This window comes from Amaranthus tricolor, chromosome 4 (genome assembly GCF_026212465.1).
Source record: "Amaranthus tricolor cultivar Red isolate AtriRed21 chromosome 4, ASM2621246v1, whole genome shotgun sequence".
NCBI lineage: Eukaryota > Viridiplantae > Streptophyta > Magnoliopsida > Caryophyllales > Amaranthaceae > Amaranthus > Amaranthus tricolor.
In genome coordinates, this window is record NC_080050.1 from 31,570,029 (window position 1) to 31,593,954 (window position 23,926).

General features: G+C 31.6%; 3 protein-coding genes and 1 long non-coding RNA gene across 4 annotated transcripts; 1 reads left to right on the top strand and 3 right to left on the bottom strand.

Annotated features, from left to right (window-relative positions):
* Positions 1-2,509: 2,509 nt before the first annotated feature.
* On the bottom strand, positions 2,510-4,534 carry LOC130810612 (cypmaclein-like). The gene is made up of 3 exons (XM_057676739.1): positions 4,406-4,534; positions 3,140-3,179; positions 2,510-2,691 (listed from the first exon to the last, which is right to left on the bottom strand). Exons 1-3 carry the CDS (start codon positions 4,481-4,483, stop codon positions 2,510-2,512), a joined length of 300 nt encoding a protein of 99 aa, XP_057532722.1. The 5' UTR covers positions 4,484-4,534.
* A 961-nt stretch (positions 4,535-5,495) lies between these two features.
* Positions 5,496-6,884, bottom strand: LOC130810550 (uncharacterized). Its single transcript, XR_009041066.1, has 3 exons — positions 6,781-6,884; positions 6,503-6,539; positions 5,496-5,823 (listed from the first exon to the last, which is right to left on the bottom strand). It is a non-coding gene; the product is annotated as an uncharacterized LOC130810550 (long non-coding RNA).
* A 5,912-nt stretch (positions 6,885-12,796) lies between these two features.
* Positions 12,797-18,890, top strand: LOC130810956 (uncharacterized). Its single transcript, XM_057677074.1, has 15 exons — positions 12,797-13,067; positions 13,767-13,828; positions 14,012-14,072; positions 14,368-14,513; positions 14,613-14,652; positions 15,442-15,563; positions 15,662-15,863; positions 15,948-16,197; positions 16,307-16,370; positions 16,461-16,524; positions 16,609-16,660; positions 16,752-16,836; positions 16,981-17,232; positions 17,302-17,529; positions 17,986-18,890. Exons 1-15 carry the CDS (start codon positions 12,797-12,799, stop codon positions 18,337-18,339), a joined length of 2,253 nt encoding a protein of 750 aa, XP_057533057.1. The 3' UTR covers positions 18,340-18,890.
* Positions 18,891-18,973: 83 nt separating this feature from the next.
* Positions 18,974-23,252, bottom strand: LOC130810308 (hexokinase-2, chloroplastic). The gene is made up of 9 exons (XM_057676313.1): positions 22,859-23,252; positions 21,527-21,677; positions 21,257-21,439; positions 21,075-21,149; positions 20,652-20,810; positions 20,465-20,560; positions 20,262-20,392; positions 19,538-19,619; positions 18,974-19,452 (listed from the first exon to the last, which is right to left on the bottom strand). The coding sequence occupies exons 1-9, from the start codon at positions 23,140-23,142 to the stop codon at positions 19,114-19,116; spliced, it is 1,500 nt and encodes a 499-aa protein (XP_057532296.1). The 5' UTR covers positions 23,143-23,252; the 3' UTR covers positions 18,974-19,113.
* Positions 23,253-23,926: the final 674 nt, after the last annotated feature.

The following is a 23,926-nucleotide window of genomic DNA, read 5'->3' on the forward strand; positions in this document are numbered from 1 at the left end:
TGTGCCTGCATTAAGACTTAAGTATTAATGAAATGTATAACGTGTAAGTGCTATGGATAATAATCAACGTTGAAGAATATTTACAAAGTGTGTCATCGTCGGTGCTGCGGGAGCGTACTAGGCTGCCGCGATGATACCTCGTGTCATCCATCGACGAGTGATAGAGAGGAACCACAACATATAATCCGCCGAAGTAGGTGCGCCTACAGCCTCGATCGGCGCACCTTGGGCCAGCAGCTCTAGCATGTGCTCCCAACGAGCGACATGGCGCATGTTGATCTTGAGCCAGTTCTTGGGCTCCCAACCCTTGTGAGAGTGATGAAATTTGATGAGTTTAGTTAAAGGATTGAAGTTGATTTTAATGGCGGAAAGGAGAAGGAGATCTCGTAAGTGTTGCAAAAGGAAAACAAAAATGCGTGAAACTGAAATGAGGAAGAAGAAAACTGGAAAAATATATAACTCATAAGTCGCTGTTAGTAACAGCGATTTTACACCAACCATAAGTTTGGATATAAAGACGCTTATTTTGAGAATAAAGTTTTCACAAAGCTTATTTTTAAAATAAAATTATTAAATGATCTTATTTTATTCAAAATTTCCCAAAAGCCCAAAATTAAGCTTGAGGCCCAAAAATAAGCAAAAACCGGAGCCAAAAAATGAGGAAAATAGAACGGCCCCCTTTCTCTTTTTACTCGGTAAATGAAGAGTTTTAGTCCCCAGAACCCTAGAGGCTATAACATACAAAGTACAAACCTTCATTTCTGTAATGACTCTGCGACTGCAAACTCGAGCCTCGAAACTCCTTCAATCATCAATGGCAATGGCAATGGCAATGGCGTTAATCCCCTTCCTCAACTTTTCCCCTACTTCTCAGTCCTCATGACAACGGTAAGTTTTTTTTCAGTTTAAATAGATAGATTTTTTATTTTTTTCTTCTCAATTCGTCACTTCTCAATTTCGCACTCTTCAATTCTTCAATTACTCACTCAACAATGGCGTCTGGTCTGGAATTTCATTGTTGTAGATGTTTTTTTTTTGAAACTAAATCTGGAATTTCATTTTTGTGTTAATCGGGTTTTAATTGAAAACCATTTTCGTTTTGTTGTTAAATGTTAACCGATTTAGCTTGCCTAGGTTTTCGAAAAATAATGGTGTTTCATTGTTGAATGAAAGTTAATAGGTAGTATTGATTTTGATTTTTGAATTCTGGGTATAGGTATTCTCGTATTGAATATTCTACTTTCTGGAATTTAGAAATGGAATTTTTCTCCATTGTAGACTATTAGATTTATAATGTTTTTAATTACTTTTGGAATTTAAAAATAAAATGGACAAATGGTAATGTATTGAATGTACTGATTTAGTTTCCTACAGTATTACTATTGAATATTGACTTATAATGTGTATTTAATTGCTTTGTTTAATATACTCCATAATGATTTTTATTAGTATACTACTATTAGATTTTAATTGTAAAGTTACAGTGTTTCTTCTTTAAGTAATTAGTATGTATGATTTTTATGGTATTAATGAATTATCGACAAATTGTACTCATTTTTTATGATCTTTTAAGTTTTTGTTTTAATATATAGTGAAAGTAGATATGTAACTTTGTCAAAATATTTTGTACTTTAATAATTGAATTATTTTTACATCTTTTATTGTTCTTTAAGGACCCCTTTGTACTATTTCGCCTCGGGTCTTTAGAATGTTAAAAACAACAATATATATATATATATATATATATATATATATATATATATATATATATATATATATATTATATAAAAGTTAATGTGAGAATCAAGTTTAAAGGAAAATGATGAAAAACATAAGAGAGTAGTACACTCTTTAATTCACTATTAATGTTCTATTTACTTTATACATTCTATCCAATGCACTTATTTAATCTTTAGTATCTCTAGTTGTCCATAATTAAAAATTATGAAAAGCTGATATAAATAATTCTTGTACTTAGACGAATCAAACAAGATTCCACTTGACTATATTTTAACTTATAGATTAATAATAAAATATAAATTAAAAGTAAGAGCAATGGATAAATAGTGTCAAAAAAGCAAATAGAATATTAGTGTTGAATCAGAAGGAGTATTGTTTTGTTTTTATCAAAATAGTAACGTTTTAGAGATGGATGTAGGCATGTAGCTAAGTTAATTAACCTCCTAAATTTGTTATTCTCGCTTTTATTGCCTTGCATTGCATCTTATCATTTGCATAAATAATTCTTTTAGCTCATTATTACTCCTTCAAACCATAATATTCAATTCAATTTTAGCTTGCTCCACACCCCAATTCATTACAATTATAAACTAAAATTAAAAAGATAATTTTAAATATCTTGCATCTCAATTACATTATGAGTTTATAAACTCTGCAAAATACGTAGACAACAACTCAAGATACCATAACTGTGGACCCCTTAATTCCTTATTTTCACCAACTTAAAATATAACCATAAACTCATAATTTGTGGACCCCATAGAGAATTTTAAGGGCATTTACGGCGGCCATGGTGGGTGGTCATTCTAGCGTAGCAAGGGCAAACATCTTCATGACCAGAAGTACCAGGAGGCACACAACCACATCTAGCACAACATGTTCCGCAAGCCCTTAAACATAAATGTTGTCTTGATGACATGCCACATCTTCTATTACATTCCGACCCGCAATCTGTATATCCAAATTAACATTTCATTACATCAATGATATTTATTAATATGGTATATTTAAAGGCGTAAAATATTTTACTAATCATAACTATATAAAATGTATCAAAATTAAAACCTTTTATTCTTTCAAACCGTATCAAAATTAAAACCTTTTATTCTTTCAAACCGTATCAAAATTAACACTGTACTTATAATAACATTTGATTTTTAATTGCATGACTCATTTCGTGCAATTATACAAGTACAATATGATTTAATATTCTACATATAACATAGTCCAAAAACATAGATGCAATTGCAATAATAATAGCTATGTTATTTAAATTATTAGTGACCATCTATATTGAAATTATGATAAACTTATAAATCTTTAAAATATTTTACGCGATAAAAAAACACAAATAACTACGTCGCCATAAAAAAAATATATAACAATATAGGTTACATACCTATGTTTTTCCCAATTTGGTTGTTTCCTAGTGTGTTGACCTATTCAACAAATAACACCAAATGAATTAATTTGCAACATTATTTAATATGTAATACACAATATCATAAATTCATAATATTTTAAATTTTTATGGAGCTTATGAGGATTGAAGTGTTGAACTACTCTCACTAAAATTACTTTGTTATTTATATTTTATAAAAAGTTTTTACATCAAATAAATTAAGATAAATTTCACATGATAATTAAAACTTTTAAAAAGTCCACGCGATAATCCTGAGGTTTACCAAATTATTCCACTATAACTTATTTGCACATTAAACGTTATGAAATGTTAATTTCGAAGCTTTAAAGCTGTTGTACGCCTATTTATGTGACTCACCATCTCAAATGCCATCAAAAACATAAACCCTAACTCTACCATCATTCATCCAAATTACTCCCTCCGTTCTTTTTTTGATCTTCCACATTACTATAACGGGTAGTTTCAAAAGTTCTTCCACTTTAGAATACTTTCTATTTGTAGAAAGTTTTTATCTTACTTTTACCTCTTAAAACCCACATTTTCTTTTAATGTACCCCTTTTCTTTTATTTATAATTATTTTCTCTCTCATACTTTCAATACAATCATTACTTCACACTACTATTTAATTAAAATAATACTCACTACAACCTCATACTTCAAATACAATCATTACTTCACACTACTATTTAATTAAAATAATACCCACTACAACCCAAAGATTCTATCTTCCTTAATATGTGTAAAAAACCCAAAGTGGAAGATAAAAAAGAACGGAGGGAGTATATTTTTTCCCCCAAATTTAAAGATAGTACAGTTAGGATTTATGTTTTTGGGGAAAAAGTTGAAGCTGATAGCATTTGAAAAGGCGAGTCGCATAAATAGGCGGCGTACAATAGCTGTAAAACTTCAAAATTGACGTTTGTTATCGTTTTATGTGCAAAAAAGTCATGGTGGAACAATTTAATAAACCTCAGGCTTACTGCGTGAATTTTTTAAAAATCTTAGTTGCAACATGAAAAACTCACAATCTCAAGATTACCACGTGAAATTTCTAATAAATTAATCTTATTTTCATTGAGATGACACACTGTATATTATGCAAAAAAAGATTTTTATTAAGGTAGGTGGAGAAAAGAGGTGGGCTAAGTGAGAACAAAGAACCGAATTTATGATTTTTTTTTTTGGTGTAATTTGCTCTTTAAGCACGATAAAATCTGATTCTGCAAAGGAACCTTAATTACCGATTCATAAGCATGCAAAAACTGGATGAGGAACAGCGAGATGACAATGGAAGCAAATATAGCTTTGGAGAGAGCCATAGTTATATAATTAACAAGAGCAAGTAAGATAATTAAGAAATGTTTTATGGAATAAATATAAATATAAATGTAATATATTAGAAATGAGAAAAATAAGTTTGTATTTATAGTGTGATTATATGAAGGTTAGTGGATAAGCTTGGAAACGCGTATTGTATTAATTAGAAAAAAAGATATTCCTACGTTTCATTGCGTTATGAGTTGCAACAATTTGTAAGATAATAAAAATGCACAACTCCTATTTTAAATTGCGAGTAAGTTGAGAAGGAGAGAGCTAATTGAAAAATAAATTTTCTTTAGATAAAATTGCATATTATATTTCGTAATCTAATTATCATTGTAAATAGTGTATCCTGCTCATAGAAACTATGATCAGAAACTATGATCAGAGTCTGAAGAGAAAAAGAATACAACAAATCATTCTCATAAAATAAGAATGCAGCCAAAAAATCCATCAATTTAAAAAAATTCTCTAAATGAGTGATCTACTCTAATGTTAACTGAAAAAACTTTAGAATTAGCAATCATTTTTGCGTTTTTATTATAAGCCTAATACAATATTAACAAAAGGGGGTGCTTATTACGTATGGAATTGTGTTGCATTATAATATGTCTATCTTGTAAGGCGAGCATATTAATTAAGCTTTAGAAACATTAATTATATATGATTTTGGAATCTCCCCTAATAGACTTTAAATTATTGATAACTCGAACTTTGTTCTCTTTTGTTTGTATTATTTGTGTTTTGCATAGTTTTGGAAAAATTATTATTAAACTTCAATATCCACATATATATTGTACATTTGTACGTATACATATAATATAAAATTAAAAAAAATGTATTTATTTAAATACTATACATGATCAAGAAGAACTTAATATATAGGAATTTAATTATATATCAACAATAAACAATTCTCAAGTTTCTCATTAATTAATTTCTTAAAAATAAAGTATTGAAAATACGATAAACACGATTGAAGTTTATATTATACAATTTGTTATATCAAATGTCTCCTAAAATTCCATGAAAATTTATAAATGCCATTTTCTTTAGAATGAAAAAATCTCTGATTTATTAATCATTTTAGATATCTGCACATCCATTAATAATTAAACATTACAATGAAACAAACAATTAATAAAAGAAAATTAAGGGCATTTGAGACGGCCAGCATGAGTGGTCATGGTGGCGTAGCACTGACAAAGATCTTGATTGCCGGAAGTACCAGGAGGCACACAATTGCAGCGCGCACAGCATGTTCCACACGCCCTTAAACACATCTTTTGTCTTGAAGCCAAGCTACAGCCTACACCTTGGTTTGCATGCTACTCACAATCTAATATGGAGTACATAACAACATTTCATTCAAACCAAACTAATTAATACGAGCTACCTAGTTCGAGGTGGACCCATTATTGATCATACTAACCATGCTATGATGGGCCACTACAATAGTTGCTTTATACGCAAAGGTTGATTGTTAAGTATTTATGACATTTATTATTTTGGAATATTATTGCTAGATAATTCTTTTTTCCTTAAGAGTTTCATCATTAGTTTTGATGGAGTTTGTGACACCTTCTCGCCCCTTTATAGATGCACTACTAGAGTTAGTATTTATGAATTTACTATTGAAAAAAATGTCATTTTCAATAACAAATAACTAAATTAAATTAAAATATTAAAGTATGAAAAAGTAAAATAATTACAAATATTCTTTGTTATTCACTCTCAATTATTACAAGTATAATTTTAGATGCATTAAATTAATTTCATGTGAATATTATATACTCTATCATAGATTTGTTTTAAAGTATACTTTTTTATTATATATTTTTTATAATTTTTTATGATACGCATTTAAAGATATTAAGACTCAAAATTTACTTTAAAAACTGGATAAAAAGTAAACGAGAAAAACATTAGGAAACGGAAAAAGTATTATAGTAAAGAGTATTATATATACATATTACTATTACTATATATTTTTTATAATAAAAAACTAAAACGCTTACCCATTAGACCACCTCCATAATAACCTTGAGGACCCTCCTGCAAATGTAATCCAAAAAATTAGTATTTTTATCTAATGATCTTTGTTATATAAACTTTTATTTTAAGTATCCTTGTGGAATACCGACTCTTGATAAGTGTACGTAAAAGACTTAAACTCTTAATTTTGAACTAAAAGTATCACATTAACCGAGTAATACTAACAATTAAATCATATTCGTGTCGGATATAAGTTTTTTCAAAAAAATAATTAATTAAATAGAAAAATGAATTGACTAACCACTTGATGAAGTTGCACAAACTGAAAAATGATGAGATAGAAGAAAATTGAGAAGATTAGAGGCTTGTGAAACACTGCCATACTATAATTAATTAAGAAATTATATTTATTTTAGTTAGTTGATAAGATTAAGAGTGGAAGGATGGTCTATTTATAGGCATTACCATAAATCTAAAAGAGTATTAGGAAGTCTTTAATAAAGAAAAGGACTTAAGCAAAGGGATTAGGTTAGGTGGATTATTAGTACTTAATTCCCTTTATGCATGCCAGTTCAATTACAGACCATTTTTTTTGTGTGGCGGCATTTAGTAAGTAGGGAGAAATTAAAGTGGTTTAATAAAATTTTATTTAAATTACACAAATTATTGTAGAAAACGGTCTCTCCGAAAGACGTATTAAATTTATGGGTTAAATAATTCAATTAATACAAATTAAAGAGAAAATTAAATATGGCCTTCTTACTTTAAAGTCATCTCTCTAAAGGACGATTTTTCACAAGAATAGATGTTTAAATTAATCTTGTATAGGCGATATTCTGATGGATTTTACATCCAAAAATACTAATATAAATTATTTTATCTGAATATTAAAGCATTTAATAAATTTATCATGAAGTACCGATGAATGAAATACAATTTTTAAAGCTCGTATAATCGTCGTTAAGCTTTTACAGAAATGTTCTAATAACTCAATTATTTATTTTAATTTGCATCAATGGCCTAACACAATTCAAAGTGATTTAACGTATTAGAATAATAAAATAAGTTTTTTGGATTACAAATTAGGTTGAAAAAAAAACCTTGGGTGAAAATTAAATTCATTATTTTATTTAAAAAAAATAATATATATTTCAATTGAAATAACACTCGATTATTAAATATTAACCTTGAATAAATTTATAAATTGTATATATTAAATATTATTACGTGTGTTAAAATATTGATAAGTTTAACTACTTATATTTTTATCAAGTTATTTTTGATTAAAAAGATTAATATCTAAGCTAAGTATGTGATTTTTTTAAACAAAAAATGAAAAAATTACTTTTTAATTTAATGTGAGATGCATAATTAGGTTAAATAGCCGAATAAAAGAAAATCTAGCATATATCATCATCATCCTATTCAATATCGCGCTCGAGAGCAGGATCTGAATGAGGGAAGATGATGTGAAATCCATACTCGTACTCTCTTCACAAGGAGGACTAGAGGAAAGCGGTCGATTTTTACCTCCAATCAGAAGAAGCCCTGCATAAGAGGATATAAGTGGCAACGTTGTCTCAAGAGAACATCTGCTTACTGAAAAAAAAACTAGGTCTACATAAAATAAAAATAAATAGATAGATAGATAAAATAAAAACTACGATAAGTTTATAAAGAAACAAAACGGAGTGGGTAAGAAGCAACTAGACACTACTAGGTCAAGAAAGCAACTAGTCACTAGGTCAAGAAGGCAACTAACGAAACTAATAGTAGTCTAAAATATGGATATGACGTCTCCAACTATTTCTATTCCCAGTCAGGTCCGCGGAGTGGCACAACTCACTCAAGTCGTTCTTTATTTGCACAATCTACGTTTTCTTAAGTCTTCCTCGATTTCTCTTATCCTCCACTATAATTCTTTCTATCCTTCTAATGGGAGAGTCAAGAGTTTTTCTTTGCACATGTCAAAACCATCTTAACCTATTTTTACGCATTTTTGCAGATAATTGAGCAATGCGTAGCTTTTGATCTCTAAATTCCAAGTTTTTGATTCTATCCATATAAAATTCTTATTTCAAGGTCATGTCACCAAGAAATAATCTCTTGCAAGAATAGCTCTAAATTTAATTACACTTTTTATGGAACTTGATCCCTTGGATTAATGATAAGATTACCTCATGTTTTATCTCTTAAGCAAAGCTCATCAAACACCTAATATTCCACTTAGATGCTTTATATAGATTTTAGTGATGCATGATTCATGCAGCCATCTGCCATGCATGCATACAGCCCATCATCCCCCCCGCCCTCCTCCCCCCCTTTTTGGTAATCTATCTATTGATGAATAACTATAGTGTTCATCAATTATTTCAATATATTAAATAATATTTGATTCAAAATTTGAAAATTATTTATAAATAATTGAAAAAAATTAAATAAAGGTATATAATTTCCTAATACAGTGAATGCATAACTTAAAAAATTAAATAATCAATCAATAATATGTTATTTGCATTTAGAATATTAATTCTAATTTCTATCATCAAACCAAATAATTAAATCTCAAATTTGTGTTATTTGGAGGTCAACTCCAATTTATTTAAATCAGTTTTACTTAAGTTAACTCAAGATGGATTTAGTAAAATACAATTAAGCGAAAAAAATAAATGGCAGAAATTAAAAAGTCAGTAAGAATAAGTTTTGATTTAACATAAATTGTTGTATGAGATGCGCCTTATACATAGGTTAAAAAGTCCATCTAATGCATATTATGAGAATAAGAATCTCATTTTTAGGCGTTCTCACCAGAAGATGATCTCTTACAAGGGTAGCTCAACAAAAAAATTGAGCTAGCTTAATAGTAAAATCAGCCGGTCTCCTGAGACACCGTCTCTCAAATCCAGTCCATTAAAGTTTAATATATACTCTTACCCTTTATTTTCTATAATGGATTGACCCAATTAGAGATAGTCTCTTTAAAAAAAAAATCTCTCATAAGAATTTGAGTAGTAAAATTAAGATGAATAAAAGTAGAAAATTTGAATAAAATAAAATGTTTTAACAAGTTAATTCCAAAAGTAGAAAATATATATATATATATATATATATATATATATATATATATATATATATATATATATATATATATATATATATATATTTTAAGTCGCTGTTAGTAACAGCGACTCAATGCGTTTTAAGTTTTCAATTCTCAGTTACTTCCTCATTCCAACCTATGAGATTAAGAAGTTGACAAGTTAACCTTAAAGTCGCTGTTACTAACAGCTACTTAAGGAGTTGACTGGTCAACTCCCTAAGTCGCTGTTAGTAATAGCGACTTATGGCTTTTATTTTTATTTTTATTTTTTTTTTGTCTTTTGCTGTTAGTAACAGCAATTTACTCCAAGGCTAGGTTTGGATGTACGGACTCTTATTTTGAGAATTAAGTTTTCACGAAGCTTATTTTAGAAATTAAGTTGTTAAATAATCTTATTTTATTCAAATTTTCAATAAAAGTATACAATAATCGTGCACGGCCCAAATGTGAAGTCCAGCCCCATTTTTGGATTGAAAATTTGAAATGTATAAGCAAATTTAGATAAAAAAAAGTCAAAAAATAAGTTTAGAGTAAACTTATTTCAAAAAATAAGCACCTTCCATTCCGATGCTAAAGTTTAAGTATGTTGATTTTTGTTGATTTTTTGACTGTTGTTAAATTTGAATGTTAATGGCCCGCTGTTAGTAACAGTGGACGATTTATGAGCTGACTTCATTTGACTCAACTTTAGTAATGGACCGTTGTTAGTAACAACGAACAAAAACCAACCCTTAGAATTAATCTAAAAGCGTTTATTTTTAGATATAAATTTAACCAAAACTTATTTATAAATTTTTTTTGCAAGAAATACTTATTTATTTCTAATTTTCTTTTGGATTGTCGCCACTTTAAATTTAAACATGAAAGCCCATGTCAATGTAGACCGTAGACCCATTATAATAGCCTTCGAACTTATAAGTTGAAACAAATGTAAATCAACATGTCTTGTATGAGACAGTCTTATAATGAGTATATTTATATAATTAATATATTTTTTAATTAATTACTTTAAAATTATAAATTATCAGTTTTAGGTTTTAAGTGATTATTTTACAATAATAAATGTATATTGACTCAGCCTAATAGATATGAGTCTCACTATCAGAACGTCTCATTTGAGAATTTTGGAATACATTTTTTGTAGATGCGACTTGAGCATAAGAAAATTTCATTAATAATTTTAATTAATTCTAAATTTTACACAGTTTGGAATAAATAATAAGTGATATAATTGGTAACTAAACGACTGAAAACTATAAATTTATAATTGTAAAATGTATAGCTAAAAGTCTAAGATATCGATAATGACTAATTTACATATGGATTATCACTAATATTTATCATAGATATAGATTACAGATCAAATGCAATAATGCATAATGAAATGCGATCTAGTTAATTGTATACTTTTGTTCTATTGATTCAATTAATAAGCATTAAACTCAAATTTATCTTGAACTGATTTGCTCCTAATCCCACACTTCTATTTTATTAATTAGACTAATAAAAACACTTTAAATAATTATTTAGCAGAAAATTAATTACACATGGCGATAAATTTGGTCTCTAATTAAATTGGGATTAATCCCTCAGCCCTAAATATAAAATTTAGACACTAGATATTACAACTAGTTTCTTGAAAAATTTAGTCTCTGATTCGCTTCAAGTTAGATGTAAATATTTAAGGGGTGAAAAAACGTCAAAGTTAGAAAATAAAATTGACAAATGAGAAATTAGTGAAATTTGATTGTGGTAGAGGTGGAAGAATGGTTACAAAGTGATGAAAAATAAAGGGAGATCTCAATTTTGTGGGGCAAATATTTATCGTAGGGAAGGGTGGGGAAATGTATTACCTCCATAATTGGGGAAATTATCTTTCTTTTACTTCATTATTTTTATTTTATGTTTATTTTACCTTCTTAAGAACTATCTCAAATATTCCAATTTGTTATGATTGGTGTGACTTGAGTGCACATTTGGTGTGTGCATTCATGTGGTGACTCTTGGGATGAAATCCCATAAGTTTATCATTAATAGATGTATTAAGATGAGTCTTAATATTTGTGGTTTTTGATGATGATTAAGGTATGAATTAATGAGTTAATCAAGGGAGTTATGGGACTTAATGAAGAAGTTCAAAGGTTTAATTTAAGATGCTCAACTATGCAAGTCGAGCAATGCTGTCAGAAGCCCTCTGAAGTGCCGCTCGACCAGCTCGCTCGACCGAGCGAGCTTCAGAATGGGTCGAGCGAGCAGACAGAATGCAACCAGAAACTTCCTGTAGTCCACTCGACCGAGCGAGCCTCTGCTTTGGTCGAGTGATGTCTCTGATGCTCCTAAGATGCTGTTTTTGACTCTTCAAGTTCTTGGGGATGTTTCATTATCATTTATTCATAGCTTTAATATACTTAATGTTACTTAGTGTGATCTCTCCTATAAATAGAGAGCTCTCATTGTAATGATAATCATCCACAAAATACACTCAAAGTCAAACACTAGCCTATATCTCTTCTCTATTGTAATTCTACATATTTGAGAGTTCTTTGAACTCCTTTTGATAATATAAGAGATACCACACACCGGAGGACGTAGCCTTAGTTGGGTGAACCTCGTTAAATCTTTGTGTCGTTTTATTGCTTTACTTTCTGCTACAAACATCGATATCATTGATAGCGTAATTTGTTTGTCACTAAACTTCATACATTCGATCTTGGCAATATTGGAGTTTGAAACACATTGTTCGAACTCTAATACATCATCGTTTTCACAAATACATCTCTATTTGCTTTTATTTAATTAATTTGACTTTATTTCTTCCCTTATATTTCCTCCGTTATGATATTGTTGCTACATTTGCATGGGCACGGGAATTAAGAAAAGTGATTGACCTACACTGTAGCTGATTGTTTACTTTATAGAGTATAGTATTTTATTATTGTTAATTGAAAAAGAAAAAGGGAAAATAGGTTGTTAGGTTACTTTATAGAGTATAGTATAGTATTTTATTATAGAGTATAGAGTATAGAATAGGATAAAAATAGGGGTAGGTAAAACTTTAAATGATTGTTTTATTACTAATGAAACAGTATATAAACATGCCCATCTAACTTTAGACACTTACATAGAAAATGAAGCGCCAAATAAGTGGTAGAACAAGATGTGACAAAAGAACAAACCAATTCTGACACGTGGCATATTCTAATATCCTAAATTATAAATGGCTGTTAATGTGGCAACCAAATTTCAGTTTCAGTTACACGATTCCTCTCACACATTCCTTAATCCTTCTCTTTCTCTCTCCACCGCTTCAACTCACCGGAAAAACTGGGACCCACCACATTCATCTCATCAACTTTCGGCGATCAATCGTCATTTCCAAATCAAACTGACCTTCTGCATTTCCCTGATTTATGCCGGATTAATTAATTTTGTAGAGACAGAATTTTACGCCATTAATGCTTCACTTCCTCTCTCTTTCTTCGAATCAGGTAAGTTTTAAAATTCTTCGAATCTGTAATTTTTCTTCATATTTCATTTTCCTCGTTTTTCGTCTTCCAATTCCAATTTCTGGTAATCTTTGCAGAAAGAATTCACTGAAAATTTACTGTTCATTTGATTTGATTTGATTTGATTGAGTATACAAATGCTCATTATTCCTTGTTTTTCGGCTATTAATTACAGGAGATCTTTCCGAAAAACTATACTATGAACATTCAGTGTTCATGAATTACAATTGTTCTTCATCTTCATTTTAATTAATGTATTGTTCAATTTCATACTTCTATTTTCATCCTTTCCTGTGTTTCGTCTTCCAATCACTCCAAACCTGTTCAAAAAATTTCATGTTTGTTGGATTGTAAAGTGTTGTTCAATTTTACAAATGAATTATCAAATTATATTTCTTCGTTTCTAAGTCTGTAAATCAGCGAAATAGATAGAAAATTTAAATTTCTTTCACGAGATTTAACTTTTCTCTTTTCTCTCTCTTTAAACACTGCTTTGTTTCGTGAAGAACCCGATTCTCTTTACTAGAGAGACGAAAACCGCTTTTTTTCTTCATTTTTGTCTCTTTTTATTTTATATTTTATTTATTTTTTATTTATTAATTATTTTTTATTCTTTTTCTGGTTTGTGGTCTTTCTCTTCATTTCTCTCTCTCATACCTAACTCTCGCACTTGCATTTAAGAGATAGAGAAAAATGAGGAAAAGTTGCAGAGATATCTAGTACTTCTACTACTACTGGAATTCGTAAGCAACTTTCCTTCAATTTTCTAATTTTCTAATTGATTGATTTGATTTGTTTTGATTATTATTTGTAAATTGAGTGAGAGACAATAGTATGGAGTAGGATTTAAAAACCCTGCATTTCGGTCTCTTTTCTGCACTCTTTCCGCCTTCTCTTTCTATTTATTGAGATTGTTTCTATGACAGAGAAAATTAACAGAAATGGACAAGAATTCAGACGTGAGGCATGTATTCAATCGAAAATCCGGTAACTTTCTTCAAAAAAATCAACACATCGCCTTCATTTTATTACCCTTTGTTTTTATGAAAAATGACAAAAATGGACCTCATTTCCCATTGTCTTCTTTCAATCTTTTGGTGTAATTTTTTCTTATTTTTCTTCATATTATAATAATTATTTCAATTTCAATTTTTGTGTTTTTGATTATGATGATAGGCCAGTTTTAACATACTTATGGATAAACCATATGCTCTATCTACACATCTTTTATGGTCGTTTCTGTTTCTCTATTTTCTTGGATAATTTTGTGGGTTTTATGAAGGTAACGTGGAGAAGGAGAAAACTAGTAAAGAGACGATAGTGAAACGATTGAGTGTTATCGGGAGAGATAAGGGTTTTGACGGCAAAGATGAGCTTCACTCTCACTCCTCTACTGTAACCGCTATGAAAAGTAAGCTTCCCTCAAAGGTAATTTTATCTGATTGAAAGAATTATGTCCATTTTTTATATTAAAGAAAGTTAGTTTAATTTAATGGATTATATTTTAATTATATTTACTTATTTTAGATTTTCAGTGCTTCTAAAGTTCCTAAGAAGCAACGTTCAGGTATGTTTGGGTTTTTTTTTAAAAAAAAATTGTTTGTTTTTCGCGGAATTGTTGATATATTAATTATGTTTATTGGGTTTTTTTAATTGAACTGTGGGATTCAGTTTGTATTACTACCATGAATTAAAATATTGGTGCTTTAACTTGGTCATTTGTACAAGATTGCAAGAAGTGGGTCTCTGTGGGAAAGTTTTTGAAATTTCATGTTTTCAAGTGTGTACTTTGCTGCCTTATGGACCCTTTTTGTTTCTTTTTCTGATTATAGAATAGATAGATTCAACATGTTATTGCACTTCTTTTTAACTTAATGGGAATTCCAACTTTTATGTTCACTGTAGTCGGATTCCTTTTTCAATCCTTTTAAGTTTAGTACTGTCACTAACTTCTTTGTTACAAATGATATTTGGTAAAGCTGTCAAGTCCTATACCAAATATCTTAGTTTTAAAAAGGGTGTCTTGCTTTGTGCGTCGTGTGCCTCTTCGTTGGGCTGGGTTATTAACTTTAGCTTGTTTGTTTGGAAAAGAAATAAATATCGAAACTCATTCACTTGACTTTGAAGTTTGAAAAACCTTTGCTTCCATAACAAACAAAAACAGAGCAGAAAAACTGGCGAAGAAGAAGAAATTAATTTTGGTTACTCTTCATATTGGAAAGACACTGTTGTAATTTTATTGTTATAGAAGGAATTCTAGTTAAGATTTTATAGTACTTAAATGATTACTACATTTTGATTTAACCTGCTTTGTTAGTTTTTATTGGAATGTAAATTTTTCTTTTCTTGGCAACAGTTAGAAAAGGATGTAGTGAATTCGTCTCAGTTCCCTTGCTGGGCGTGAAGAGATCAAACAATTGGTTGAATGGGGCTGAATCTATCAGGAATGATTGTTTGAAGAAGTCTAAGATAACCATGGTTTGTTCTCTATATTTTTCATAAGCATTTTCATTGAAGTATATAGATACTCTCAATTGCAAAATGACATGGTTGAAAATTTTACATTTCTTATGCAGCATAGTGGTTGGTCGGATCATTCATCCAAACGGTCTGTTTCAGAGGCAATTTCTAAAGACGAGGAAGAGGTGGCTGAGGCATTGTTTGCATTGAAAGGAATTACTCTTGATCGCGATAATAAGACGAACAATGAGTCTTTGAAACCAATATCCCCGGACTTTTTGAAGAAAGTGAACACTAATCTTACAATTTCATCTCAAGGTATTTGGCTATAATTGACCTTCATGTTTCTTTTATTTCTGTTCTTTTCGTTGATAGTTAATGCTAAAATTTTTATACTATTAGAGGCTAGGACTTTAAAAGAGGAATCAGATGCAACTAATTCTACACCAACCACAGATCAGGCACTGACTGCTGATCCTGCACCTCCCATTTGGTCTAAATTGTCTGAAAGAAGACAACTTATTCCAAACTTAAAAGTATCAGTTCCTCCGGTGCCTTTTCAGTTCCCTCCACTTCTCAGGGCTTGTGATGACAGACAGCGGACTGATTCTATTTTACTTTGTGGTTCAACCGATCAAAATTCAGACTGTGGGTGAGTGTAAAGATTCTTGAACTGCGTCACTGTGTGTAAGTAAGAATGTCTGATTTTGACTACTATATGCTGAAATTTTGAGAGACCTATACTCTTTTTTCTGATGCAGGATAGGAGAGACTAAACCAGAGAAATCACAGCTTCCTAAGAAAGAATCGCACATTAATATAGAAGTACGCATTTTTCAGGCCCTACGAATTATTGTTGATTGTCCTTTGTATTTCTTGTGCTAAACTATTTTAAATTTGTATTTTTTACTACAGTTATCAGATTCAGCAAATTGTCAAAACAAAGAGCATTCTACTTCTACAGAATGCGGAGATATTGGTATTGACATATTCTTAATTTCAATGTCTCTTCAGTTACAAACTTACTACTATTCACAAGCTAATATGTTGATGTTTTATTCAGCTGCTTTACCCTCAAAACCTCTGCATGGTTCAGGAGTTGGATATCCTGTGCAGTAATTTTTCTTCCCCCTTATTCCAAACATAATTTTATAATCTTCTTTAACTCCGCAACTGAATTAAGGTATCCTATCTTACATTTTATAGGTCTTCGGCTATACTTGTTCCCTCTTGGCTTAATAATTCTATATCTTGTCCTGGTTCCTTTGATAATATCACATTTTCCGGCAAGGTTAGCTTTTCTTAGTATTAGGAACTATTTATATAATTCAAGAGGAAATTCTTCCTTTGTTAATGAACTTCTTGACAGTTACAGCCAGGTTTCACTTTCTTTTCCTCAATTTTGACTCCACTTTGATCTCATTAACATTTTCAGGTGCCTTGCTCAATAAATGGCGGAAGAAAGTCATGGAAAAGATGTGTTGCACATGTCTACATTAGTCATTTGATTCAGGTGCTGAATACTTCAGAAGGAAAAGATTTAAATGGAACTCCTACTGCTGGCCACATGTTCGGTTCTGCTTCTTCTATGTCTAAAACTGCAAGTGATGTACCTATGCTCCATGAGAAACATATTGCTAAAGAAGATGGACCATCTGTTTCCAGGTTTCACGACTCAAAGAAACAGGTACTTTCATCACCTCATCGTTGCAATTGTACTTTTATGTTGATCTGATTTATTTCTTGGCTTGGGCAGAGCTTTGATTTTTTGTCTTTGTCAACTGGAGCTGCCCCAGAAGTAAACAATGATGTAGATAGGTTGGACATTTCTATGGAACCAAAAGGACATGTTCCTGAACTTAACTCCGTTGCACAACATAATGCCTACATGCCTTCCTCGATGTCGCTAAATCATTTTTCTTCCATTCCTAACAAGGATCAAGGCGCAGCAGTGTCAATAGCACTACCTCTTGTGCCACCTCAGGTATCTCCCATTCTTTGCGTTTAAGATATGATCATTTCCTATTTTTGATTTCTCTTGTCTCCTTGTTTAAGGCTGCCTTCTTTTGCATTTATGTTATCATATATCTGTGACACTATAATATGAACCTGGTAAAGAATCAAATGACGAATAACAGGAAACAATGTGATGCTCTGGATGCAGAGTATTCTGATCATGACCTCATGAAGTGACTTCTTCTATGTCCAGTTACTTGTCCATTCACCTGTGTTACGGACGATCTAGCAATAATTTGCCTTTTAAAATAGTTGCTAAATGATTAGCAAAGCCGTCTGTGCATAAGAGTAGTGTATATTTGAGACTGGCTGTTGACGGCCTGGAAATCATAATTCTATATTTGATACTTTATTTATCATTTTTTAAACAAGATAATGCATCTACAATATCACTAACTGAAGCTATTATGTGGACTTGGTACAGGGTCACTTAAGAGTACCTCCATATCTTAATAATCCTTGTGGGTCTACGCATATGGGCACAGCAAGAACTACACAACAGCCACTTTCTATACAGCAGCAGCAGATTTTGACAACCAAAATAGCTGCACAGTTCTGGCATAACAGTATACGGGATCAGCACTCTATGAATCTCAAACAGGCTCACCTCCCTGCCCCCTTACCTTCTCTAGAATCTATTGGTTCCAAGTATTTTCACATTTCGGAACAACAACTGCAACAACTCCAACTGCAGCAGCAGCAGCAGCAACAACTGTTTGGACGTTATCCACCTTTGCCCAGATCTGGTGGAAAGTTACAAAATACTCAACCCACTTGAATATGTGAAGACAAAGGTAGTCGATTTCATTTCCAATGAGCGGCTCTTTAATTGAGAGGGGAGCTTATGAGAGGAAGAATTAGGTAAATTATCATCGTGAATTTCTTTTTCATGTTTGGATGATCATATTGGCATAATATCCAAACGGAAAACAACGTCAGTTGAAGGATCAAGAGTTGCTAATGAATTGTAATATGTTAGCTGAAATGCCGGGAATGTGAAATCTCCATCAAACAAATACGATATGCATACATGAACAAGAGAACACATGTAAAGATCAATACATTGGTACTGAGTTGCGGAAAGGGTTTCCTTTTACAACAGTAGTCTTGTTGGTATGTATTTGTCCGAGTCGGTAAGAGGAAAGGGCAGTTTGCAAGGAGGGTGTTCTTTTGTAATTGCTACACACCAAATTTTTAGACATAATGCTTTATTCATTAGGTAGAGTACTTTTAGTTTTGTATTGAAATGATAGCAGAATTTTGGAAATTTGCTATACGCAACCTTACTCTAACAATAATAGATGCTTTTGAATTTTGATTGATCAACAAGCACATATAATTCTAAAGTCATTTTAAAATTTAAATTAAAACTAATCTGTGGCATTATCGAGAAATAATAAAAATAACACAACTTATTACCTATTTACGACTACATGAAGTAGCTCAATAATACAATTTGTCACCATCTCTACAAATGAATATTGAATGCTATAGATAAAAGAGCCCAAGGAAAACAGCTAACAATCTCATTGATGAAGTCGAAAAATTCAAACTAGAATTCGAGTTTATATTTAGAGTTTGTCGCAGCTAAGAGAGCTGCACCGATACCAGAACCATCTTTCGAATGTTCAATGACTATTTGTTTCGACAATTCTTGCCCTAAAAGCTCGGTAACTGCACCCTGGAGATAGTTTCTGTACTGAGGATAGTTCTCATACAAACCCCCATCCATTGCTACTACAGTTCGCTTCCCGAATATGAGACCTTTGTTATCTTCTTCCATCTTTCGCAATATCCCCACAATTCCTGAACCTGCTAAACGGCCACCACGTTTTGCTATTGTATCACAAACCTCTATGACTATCTCTCGTGTCGCTTTATTCGTTTGAACCTGATTGATCATAAAGGGGAAAGTTAATAAATAATCACAGGACAATTAGGATGTTTCATGGGCATATCGAATTTTCCATACTTACTCCTGCTTCGTTATATAAAATGGATCCGACAGCATCTAAAGTGCTTGACTTATCTTGCTGCATAGCACTTATATGTGGAGTTCTGTTAAGGAAAAATTGACATAATGCATCAGGACAAGTGAATTATACAGCTTTTCAGACAAAGACGAGGAACGTATTGTAACTTTCAATGTTCATTCTCAACAGAACCAAGAATCGTGCACTTCATATTATGTGAAATTTCAGATGATATCTGCTATCAAATGTCAATCAGTAACATCTTTAAAAATTCGAAGGAAATATTGCATACGTTCAATCCCCAAGTCCCATTTCAGCGGGGCTTCAAAACGTGCCCTCTATTAATACATGAACCCATCGCAGATACATTTAACGTTAATTGACAAAATGTGAAAAAACGAGTTGGGTACTCAGCCAATTTAGAAGATTATTACAATATGAACACAGCTATAACAATGACGATGTATTTACTAATTGCGGCACAAGAATTCTTTCATTGTGCAATAGCACAAGTTCTTTTTCATTTTGTAAGACCCGGCCTAGTCCATATCCGGCTCATTGAACAGGTCTAGTTATGAGATTCAAAATATTCGAACACTAAACAACGATTATGGGAAAATATAAGATCGTAACTCAATCAGCAAAGAAAACGACACAATTTCACATGGTTTGTAGATACTACATTATGATATAACGGGTCCAAAGGATGCAATTTCAATAACATTACCTGAGTGAGAAAGGAGTTTGCAACTTTTCGGGGATGCTACTGCCAAACAAAGAACCGGCTTCGGCCATCTTCAATAGCACCCTCCTCACAATCTCACCAAGGTACATACCTGATATTGTTTTCTCGAATATCTGTAACAAGATGAAAAAATTATCACATCCAGAGAATTAAACTTATGTTTGTGATTGTAAGTCGGAACATACCTGTTCACCAGGGTTAATGCTTTTGGCATCCAATTCCCGATCAAAGTCAGTCAACGGAATTCCAGTCGAGAAAGCTCCCCATTCAGTATTAATTATCTGAAACGTACATCACAGATCCCATAAACATCAAAAATTTATAAAGGGTGCTAGCTAGTCGGGTTCTGTCAGCGATAAGATTTTGGCTTACTGTTGTTCCTGAATGCGACAACTTCTTGCCGGGCAGTTTAGGAATTGCGTCTGTTCTCTCCACATAGCAGGCATTTGTTCCGGTTCCCAATATCACAGCGACCATTACATCGTTATCCCAGTATTTCGCACCCGCTAAAGTTCCTACTGCATCGTTAACCTGACTTGTCCATAAGTAAAGTGTATCAGCACTCGTAACCTATGTTACTTGGAATCTTCATTTTGCTTCATGTACCCGTGCCCGATACTTGATGCTCGGACCTTGGTATGACACTTGGACAGTTCATTTTAGGCGTATTATTGAATATTTATACGTATCCGACACTTGGACACGTACCAGTATCCGACATCAATACCCGAGTCCAAGTAACATAAGGCGTTGCTAAGGCTAAAGAAACAATCACGGCAAATAGTTAACACATACCAGAGCCGAGACTTGCATTTGTAGGCCTTGCCTCTGCATAGCTTCATTCAAACAAGCTACTACATCTCGTCCTGCCTGAACCGATAACATAGAAATTCATATATTTTGACGCCAGTATCAAGAATTCGTATAACACAAAACAGCTGAAATAGTTGAAGAACCGATGTCTTAGAGGCACTAACCGTTCCAGAAACTGCAAAACCTTTTGTCCACTTCATTAGTATCCCCGAATCTATCGATGTTTGTTTCACTGGAAATGAAAATGTGAATCCCAGTTCTCGGGTTCTTCCTTGCGTGAGTTGAAATACACCACTCTCCTTCTCAGCAAATTTGGCCAAACCGGAAGCAATGAAATCGAAGAGCTCCTGTTGATATGGGACTAATCAACACCTCTGTATGCTAGTCTAACTCTAGGCAATAGAAGTATTAGTACACTAATATGTTCAACTGACCTCAGAGGTACCGAACATTAACTCCTGTGGAATAGAGACTTGTTCAGCTTCGACAGCAATCACACGCTGATCCTTTCCGCCTAATTGTACTCTCAACACGCGGAAATTAGTTCCACCAAGATCCAATGCATAGAACAATCCCTTCTCATTGCTTTCACCAACATAAAATTCCAAATGTTAGAATCAAATTTTCTAATCAATATTTGAAAACACACCAAAAATTAAAATTTCTTCATTCCGGATATTGCAAGAGTAACCATTTTCTAGCTCATACTTACAACAACAACAATTCCAAAGTCTTAATCCCAAAATATGGCGTTAGCTACACGAAGCAAAACAAATCAACCAAAGAAATTTAGACTTACAAGATCATATTTGACATATAGGAATAACATGATACATGACAAAAACCTTCCTCATTCCCATTTGACAAACACAAAATTTGGGATTAAGACTTCCAATACGACAATTTCAAAGCCTTACTCCCATCCATAGTGTAAAAATAAGGTCGAATCGCATCGCATCGCATCAGGTATGTTGTATAGGTTTTTAAAACAACGAATCGATATTTTCCGCATTGTAACGGTGTAATAAAACCGCACTTTGGGCCGTATCAAGGGATGTTTTATGGGTTTGATCATATTTAAGCGTTACGATAACTGCATTACTGTCGTTACCACATTACCTTTCATTACCACAATCGCGACTGTTACTGTATTTTTAATCTATGTAGTCCCATCCAAATTGGGTTTGCTATATATGAACCAAAATAGACTACTTTATGTACAAACCACAATCATAAAATTTACTCAAAATTCAATTTTACATAAAGAAGAGTTCTTTATTATTTAACATACTTCTATCAAAATACAAGCTTAACTAGAAATCAAACTCCCATGTAATAGTCATGCAAAAATACATTTATCCATTGTACTTTTCTTAATTTCTAGATTTATAACAGGCACAAAAGGTAATTGATAAAGACAGTTTTGTATACTACTCTTTGATAAATACTTTTAAGCATATTGAAAAACCGTAAGCCAAACTAAAAAAGCTAGTACCTTTTTCATTGATTTCGACTTTTTAACTCGACTCCCTTCATAAAATGCCAACAAATATACTACCACAACTCGAAAATCAACTAATACTTTCAACTGTTCAAATCGACAAACATTTGCCAAATTGACCAATAATCAAAGCTAATTGACATTTTTTTAATGGCACAAACACATAAAAAAAGGAATTACTCAATGATCTCACAAACCCAAAAACATGAGTAAAACAATATCTAAAAAATAGAATTAAACAAGAACATGAAAAATTGAAAAGTACCCAGTTGGGAGAGTATCAACATAGCTAAGGATCATCTTAAGATCACTACCCCCATCAACAGCAAGCCCAGCTCTCATATCATTACCCATGGAATCCGCCACGTAGCGCAAAACTGGAAGAGGTGTAGCACACTCTTTTTGTAACTTGGTCAAGATTTGAGTGACAGGAGAAATTGTTCCACTGCCAGATCGGACGGTCATCCTTGGTTGGATCATAGAACCCTTGATCTTTGATCCTCTTGGGATGGAAATTGATCCTAATGTTGTAGCTGAAATTACTGACATTTTAGAGTGTGATAAAGATCAAAAATTTGGGGAATTGAATGAGAAAAACTGAAAATAAATCAATAATGAAAATTTTTTGAGGATAAAAAGAAAATCAATTGGTGGGGCAAAGAAAGTGTACAGTGGAAATTATTATAACCTAATTACTAAATAAATTTATATCAATAGCAATAAGTTTTAATGCATTTTAGTAAATAAATAAATTTTTAGAGTGTGATAAAGTGTACATTTTAGATTAATGCATGTAATAGCAATAAGTTTGACTATTAATTTTACCTATTTAAGTTTTAAGGAAATTTATATCTTTTTATGTGTTGGAATATTATATGTGATTTTAGTAAGATTGAAAATAAATTTTTATTCCTTTATATGCGTTAGAATATTATATGCGATTTTAGTAAGATTGAAAATAAATTTTCTTCTTAAAATTTATCTTCTATATATTGATATAAATTACTGTGACATTTTGTACCTCTAAATTGAGCATGCCTTTTTATTTACACTGTATATTATTTGTCATCATCCTATATACTAAAATATTTTCTAAATAAGGTTGATAAATAACTTTATCGAGTAAGTGACTAATTGCAAAAATAGTTATCTTCTACTGCGAAGCAAAGACAAAAGAGGTCAAACAAAAATAAATAAACTTATTATTATTAAAAATGAAATGGATAACTCAAAGGCTTAAAGCTATTCAGGTAAGGTGAGCAGCAAAGTAAAGGTGTATAACATGTCGTTATTTGCAAGATTATGCATTTTATACACCATTTCTATTTATCAG